Source organism: Etheostoma cragini, unplaced genomic scaffold (genome assembly GCF_013103735.1).
Source record: "Etheostoma cragini isolate CJK2018 unplaced genomic scaffold, CSU_Ecrag_1.0 ScbMSFa_1523, whole genome shotgun sequence".
Classification (NCBI taxonomy): Eukaryota; Metazoa; Chordata; class Actinopteri; order Perciformes; family Percidae; genus Etheostoma; species Etheostoma cragini.
This window is the reverse complement of record NW_023265587.1, coordinates 929,824-937,200: the sequence shown is the minus strand read 5'-3', so window position 1 is coordinate 937,200 and position 7,377 is coordinate 929,824. Positions and strand designations below refer to the sequence as shown.

General features: G+C 44.6%; 1 protein-coding gene across 3 annotated transcripts in view; it reads left to right on the top strand.

Moving 5' to 3' along the window:
- Positions 1-1,523: 1,523 nt before the first annotated feature.
- The window catches only part of nap1l1 (nucleosome assembly protein 1-like 1), a 20,679-nt gene continuing 14,825 nt past the window's right edge, over positions 1,524-7,377 (top strand). For all 3 annotated transcript variants that reach the window (XM_034865382.1, XM_034865381.1, XM_034865383.1), the window contains exons 1-2: positions 1,524-1,673; positions 6,707-6,745. In XM_034865382.1, the coding sequence (XP_034721273.1) occupies positions 6,729-6,745 (17 nt within the window). In that variant the 5' untranslated portion in view covers positions 1,524-1,673; positions 6,707-6,728. The remainder of the gene's footprint in view (positions 1,674-6,706; positions 6,746-7,377) is intronic.

The following is a 7,377-nucleotide window of genomic DNA, read 5'->3' as shown; positions in this document are numbered from 1 at the left end:
GAGTTGATGCCGAGCAGCGTGCCTGGTGTTAGTAACACTCAGACTGGTGCTGCCTGATGGATGAATCACACTGAGCTAACTCGTCGGCTTTGTTCAGGGTCGAGAGCAGGAGATTGTGTTTGAGTATGCCTCATCACTGACAACTGGATCTGTAATGTAGTTTAGATGTTCTCTGTGTTCATTAACAATCCAGGATTGATCTTAGCTCCTGGAAATCTATGGAAATGGCTCTCATTTAAAGGGATGCTGAACACAAGTTACCACTCCTGATTAGAAGGACCTTGGTGTTGGCACTCATTTAAATAAACACAACAAGTCAAAGAGGAGAGTGAGCTGTTCCTCCTCAGGAACATCAGGTGGCTCAGCACTAAGGTTCAATCATGGTAGTAGCAGCTTCTCTCCCACTGGTGGACAACCACCCGTCCTGGACAACACGTCAATGATACTCCATGCAACAACACCTTATACACTTTTAATCCCACGGACACAACTGCTCCTAATCACATGTCTGGATTCATGAAATTAGATCTCAAAGTGATGCTGTGGAAGTTTCAATGTAATGCCAGAATACAGCCAAAAACAGGATCTTGGGTTTAAACGCGTATTTGAACTCCCATCTGCTGATGAAGTCCATGAGAAGGGACTGAAAGCTGTGGGAAGTTTCTAGTGGATCTTGAGCAGAAATGTTTTCAAAGTGTGTAGAACAGTATTGTAACCGACTTTTACTTTGCTACTCATGTTCTCATATTATTTACATAGCCCAATATCACACATCAGCCTCAGGGGGCTTTACAATATGTCCAGGAACACCCTCCTCCCTTTAGACCCTCGCCTCGGATGATGATGATGATGAGGGTTTGTTTCAGCTAGTGATGATGAAGAGGAAGATGACTACCCTACTGCTCTAGCCAGGAGCAGGTGGAGGATGAGGAAGACAGAGCTGCTGTTGCTGATAAAAGTAAAGATGAGGATGAGGATGATGATGATAATGATGATGATGATGAGGGTTTGCATCAGCTAGTGATGATGAAGAGGAAGATGACTGCCCTACTGCTCTAGCCAGGAGCAGGTGGATGATGAGGAAGACAGAGCTGCTGTTGCTGATAAAAGTAAAGATGAGGATGAGGATGATGATGATGATGATGATGATGATGATGATGAGGGTTTGTATCAGCTAGTGATGATGAAGAGGAAGATGACTGCCCTACGGCTCTAGCCAGGAGCAGGTGGATGATGAGGAAGACAGAGCTGCTGTTGCTGATTGGACCAGGCTATTGGCGATGATGATGATGATGATGATGATGATGATGATGGTTAAGAATGAACTGGTGAGGAAATGGATGATGATGATGAAGGGGGGCAGGATATGATCATAATGATAAGATTTAATTAGATGAGACAGAGGAGTCTTTAATAAAATGATGAGAAGAAGAAGATGGTGATGATCCTTTACACCCTGCCCCCCCTCCAGGGGCACCCTCGCCGCCGCCCCTCCCATGAACAGCGTTGCCTCGGTGACTGCCGGTTTACGTGATGACGTCGGATGTATATGAGCGCAGGCGGCGGGATCTCTCTCCCTTTTACCGCCATCGGAGCGGAGTGTCTTTCTTCCCTGGGACCTGTACGCAGCGCAGCGCCGCTTCACCAGTCCAGCCTCCGGACAGACAGCGAAGGTAAGGGACAGGACTCGCGAATGGCTCCGGCGCCAACGCCCCGAGCTTAGGCGTCGTTTCAGGGGTCCCGTTTCAGCTCTGCTGCTCTAAATAACAGCGGACGGAGGAAGACTGGTCCGCTGTGCTAATGCTAGGCAGGTCAGACAGCGGTAGCAGCCATTGAGACTGGCTCCACCATGATGTGTGTTAACGTTACACGGCATTAGAAAAATAATAAAACACCGATTACCGCGTAGGTCCGTTTAGCCCGGACGGCTGTGACAGTCACTGCGTTCATAGAAACGGCACGACGTCGGGGGGTTATCGGCGTTTTTCGACATTTGTTGACACGTGTCTTGCATCTTGTAATTTGGGACTTGACCTTATTTTTTGGAGGATGATAACGTTATCCAGGGTGGGGAATCGTGGCTGTTTCTCCCGACTTTAAAAAAATGCAGCGCGCGGCGCTTCAGTCTGGAGTATTACATAACGGAAGCTGCTGCATGGTACCCGAGCGCTGGCACCACTTCCTAAGTGGCTCACATGTAGCACCGTGTGGCACCGTGTCTGCCGAAGATGTTCGTCCCACTCGCTCAGCCCCAGTAGTGCGCACCAAGCTAGCAGCGCTTAAGCTAGCTAGCTAGGTAGCTAGCTAGCTAGCTTAAGCAGCCAGACCCACCGAGGCAGTGCGGTGACGAGACGGGCAGGCCGGCTAAAGTTAGCTCGTTGGTAGCCTCGGGCTCGGCTTGTTACCGGAGGAAGACAGTGGACGTTTGGTGTTTGACGTCGGTCAGAAAACGTTATGACAGCTTGGCAGGCCCGCTTGGTTTTTAATTTTAAATTTTCCTATCACTAGAGTGACCAGGCAGGCGCCCACCGGGGGGCTTTGTCAGTCATAAATGGTTTGCTAGACCGGAGCGTTCAACACGTGGTCGCTGGGCAGGATTAGAGAGGTCTGTTAGGTCAGCCTGCTGGACCAGTGGGACACGTGAGGTTTCTTAATATTCACATTATGAACTGTAACGGGGCTATTCGATAGGGGTGATGTGAATAAAATGTCTACCTGTATAAGGTTGGCAGTAACATTACAAAATTAAAACAGTAAGGTTCGCCAAATATATCAGATGTCTAAAATCATGAGTCATCCCCTGGATGAGTGTTCATGATTGTTGAAATGACAACGTTACATGGAGATAACATGTGAACACGTGACCTAACGATCATAGCACCTTACATGCTTAATCTGCTTTAATTGGACATCATGGAGCCTGCTCTCCCAGCTGAGCAGTTTGTCCTAATTACATTTACCTGCAATTCTTTTTTCCATTAAAAATAAGTATTCATCCTAACGTATTTTGCACAACAGCTGTATAAGTGAGACGTGTGCAGCTGTTAAAAGCTTTCTACTGTACTTTCCCATCAATAATTTGGCATAATGGAGTATACAAGGTGGCTTAGAGTGGGTGTCATCTTACATTAGATACTGGAGTGCCAAATGTGGCATATGTGCTTTTATTTCATGCTGTGCCTTTGTTCGTGTGGTTCATTCTTGACTAAAAAGTGAAAGCGTTACAGTCTATTGTCTAAATGACATAATGCAGCTTCCTATTGAGAAATGGGACATTGTAAAAGCCACAAATCAGAGTCAGCACGGTTCTCTTCATCGGTTATCCCTTATGGAAGAATTTGATCTGCCACGTGACTTTGTTCTGAGCTCTGAATTGTCACATCAGCTCTATAGTTGAATAATCTTGCTGTATTAGCTGAATGTAGGCCAGCGAATATGAAGAGCAATGGTGTTGATATGATGGCTTTGCTCAGAGGATGTCTGTTGTGCTCATTTAAAGAAAAAAGAACAACTTGAAGGCTTATTTTTGGTTTGAATCGTTAACTCTCTATTAAAACTCATTTCAGTGGCTGATTTTTCTGATCATGGGACTCCAGCTGTGCAGCTGTTAGTTAAAGTTTCCCCATCTAATAAGGGCTGATTTACCCCCCTGGGGTGACGGGTGAATGCAATTAGCGACTTGACGGTATGGCAAGCCAGCAGGAAGGTGACAGTGGAAGACCAGGATTAGGAATTATGCAACTCAATGGTTGGTGCCTGTTGGAATGAGTCTCATTTGGTTAATGTGCAGTTCTGGTTATAATGCCTATTTCTACCTTAAATGAGACCAATTCCAACAGGTACCAACCATTGCATGATTCCTAATCCTGGTCATCATACCTTTCCCTCTTTACTTGTGCAAAATATACATATATCATTCATATTTTCCACAGGTAAAGGTATGAAACATTAGATATATGAAATTGATCTAGGCCCATTAATACCACACTATAACATGTCTGGGGTAATCCTGGCATCGATACATCTAGGGCTTCCATAGTTTAGTTTTTCCATCGAGGTAAGGATGAGATGGCCTACCTTTGTCCTCTGGCTCTGCTGCGTTTCACTCCGTTTCCTCCGACCGGCCCAGAAGGGGGGCAAGATAATCTGACTCAATAGAATATCGTTATATTAACGTTATCGTCATTATATGGAGAGGTCCAAGATATATATCGACTCCATATCAATAGATACATTCTTCATCTCGAAGGAAACTTTAGGCATCCTTTTATTAGCACAATATATACCGAAAGTGTCGCGCTAAGTACGCAATATCTTGTGGAGCGCTGCATCCCGTCCGTTGGCTGTGTGGCTTAGTTGTGTTAGAGCTCTCTAAAACTAAAACGCTAATGATCGAGTTTCATTGGCCAGTTACCGTAGTAACCGGGCCACTTGCATGTGTTATTGCACGTCAGCGCACGGGTCCGCTACGTGACAAACCCTATGTAGCGTACCATGTGTATGCATATTTTGACAGAGTGACGGTGTAATTGGAGAAAATAGAGTGGAAGGTATCAGAGAGAGAAAAGTTGTCCAACCAGTAAATGTCCTGTAGACATGGTCCTTATTAAATTAATTAATTAATTAATGACCAGGCCAATATGACTGTCAGTTGAAATAAACCTTGTGTTTTAAGAAAAACTTGTTTAATTGTTAATATATTTTGATGCGTTTTCCTGTAACTTTTTAATTGTACTTGTTTAAAAAAAATATTGAAATTAATTTCTTGCAATATTCATAGTCAATATTTCAGTATCACATTTTGTCGATACCGTGCAACGCCACAGCCCAGTCCTCGGATGGCGCCAAACAGCGGCGACGCTCTATCAGTATTTCACGTGGACATTTAAGACGTGGAGAAAGTCCTCCCCTTCTCCGTTGATTCACCCTCTCTTTGTCTCTTCTGTGTTCTAAGGTAACTTGTGTAGTAACTTATTCCCCGTTATCTCATTTCTAAGTAACTCTCCTCAACCCCTGGACTAAACATGTGCTACAACATTGTTGTTGCCTGCCACATGCGTGAGTACACAGCGAGTATTGTATACTATACTATACTATACAAGCGTTGTATAGTTCTAACTCCAGCCCCCACTCATCGTGAAGTCAAGTCTTTAAGATGTTAGTCCATCCAAAGGTAATGTGCCAAGAATAAAAGGCAAAAGACGATTTAAATCATTGTGTTTAAATGACTTAAACAATTGATCGATTGATTTTATCAAAGTCTGTACTTTTGGGTACCAACCAAGTTTGGCCTGTACTACCAAGTAGTGGTGGTGGGGGGGGGGGAAATCGGTACAGCATAGTATCGCGTCTTCAGTGGCTGTACTGTATCGATACACAGGTGCCAAGTATCAATCTTTAATTATGTGTTGATCAGTTTGTGAAATGAACAAACGAGACAGTTATCTTTTTAAAATAAAATGGATGTGGATAAAGTTTCCTTTTGGACGTCATGTGAAACTGGGGGAAATTAGAAATTAGAAGTTTAATATATGATATATGATTAAACATAATGTGTGTTTAAAATCACAATAATAACGTGTCGTGGCCTAAGTGCCCGGAGGCGTCTGGTGATTCCCACCCCGACTACCGAGGACCATATTTTGGTACCTAGAGTGTGTAACGCAAGCTTCCCTGTCCTTTGCATGATGACAGAGAGCTAGAGCTGCGCTGTTTGTGGAGCAAAACGGTCAACTCTGCAGTTGGTTTGAGACAGTTAAGAGTCATTACACTCTTCAAAACTCAACGCCAACTGTGTTCCCTGCAATAGATCTGTGTCGAGCTGAAGTGTGGTTAACGCTACCTCCTGTGTGGATGAACTCCAGCAGTAGTGACCTGAGGTTTCAGTGATGAAATCTGTCGATTTGTGGCCAACCAAACACATTTTTGTCAGTAAATTTAGATTTGTTCGGGTCCTACGCCAATAATGACAATGGGACAATTTCTACCACCTGAAATGACACACACATGACTGAAATCTGTTGACCATAAACCAACACCACAAGGCTTCGGGTTCGAGTTACAGCCACTTTGGCAAGTTGAGTTTTGACAGCATAGTCACTTCCAGGTAACGATTTAATGCCTTACTGTCTTATACAGGCACCTGTCTCCCCTATCTGTTCCTTTTGTAATCCATCTCTCTAAAGGAAGAAGGCTCTGAGAGGGGGTTAGGTGTCGGAGTCCCAGCCAGAAGAACACGTCTTCTTTTATAAGCAAGTGGCCCGGCTTATTAAGTCAGTTTAATAAAAAAGCTAATTGCTTACCAACAGCAAGACGTTTGGTTCAACACTCGTTACGAAAAGTTAGATTGTCACAAAAAAAGAGCCAATGCACGGGACGGGTGTCGCTCTACATCTTTATACGCAGGTTCACACGTGCCACATGACGTTTAGTGGACGTAGTGGCACGACGTCACAGCCACGCACACAAAAGGTGATGTGCACGCGCTGACACAGACAGCAGGGTTTCCACCAGTGTGTCGCTAGCCTGTCTTAGACTCCCTGCCGGGTCTTAGCATTGAGGATTTTTTTAAATGTTAAAATTAGTGTCATGAGTTATTTGGAAGTGCTGTTTGACCCAAATCTAGTGACAGTCAAATGTTACTCAAAATGAATAAGTTGGTGTTCTTGAGTATTTCTCAACTAACACTGTTCTCTCTCCTCTTCAGCATCACTTGAGACTCAGCTAAGATGGCAGACATCGACAAGTAAGTACTTGTTCTACCATAGCTACGCTTGGCCTCTCCGCCACTGGTCTCCTCTTTTGGTCTGCCTGGGGTACCTGAAGCTGGCCCCAGGGGGCTATGATCATTGATCTCAACATGATTACACTTATAATGGGCAGTGCAGAAGACTCTCCCCTGCAGGTTCCCTGATGCCAGCTGTGGTTTACTAAGGCTCGGGTTGTCTGTGATCTGACGCCTGGGCTCAAGATTAACAGTGTTCAACACTAAATGCACACCCAACATTTGAGTGATGGACAACAACGTCATTCCATCAGGAACGACGCTTCAGCGGGTCACCCACAACACAGGGATGGATGGACGGACACACACACACACACACACACACCTATACCTACCTCTCTCATTCTCCACTGTTGGCCATTGATTTTCCTTCTGTGCTACAGACGGCCAGCAGGATTAGAGGGCATGATGGTACAGCTGTGTCGTAACTCACTTTGAGTTACTGTTGGTTTAAGCAGCTGAGAATTGAATCTTGTCTGGTCAGGCAATATAACAGAACTACTCAATTACCAACTCATAATTAAGTTGGGCTGCAGCTATTGCTTGTTTTCAGGGTCAAGCATCAATCATTCTCATACCTGTTCTAACCCTAT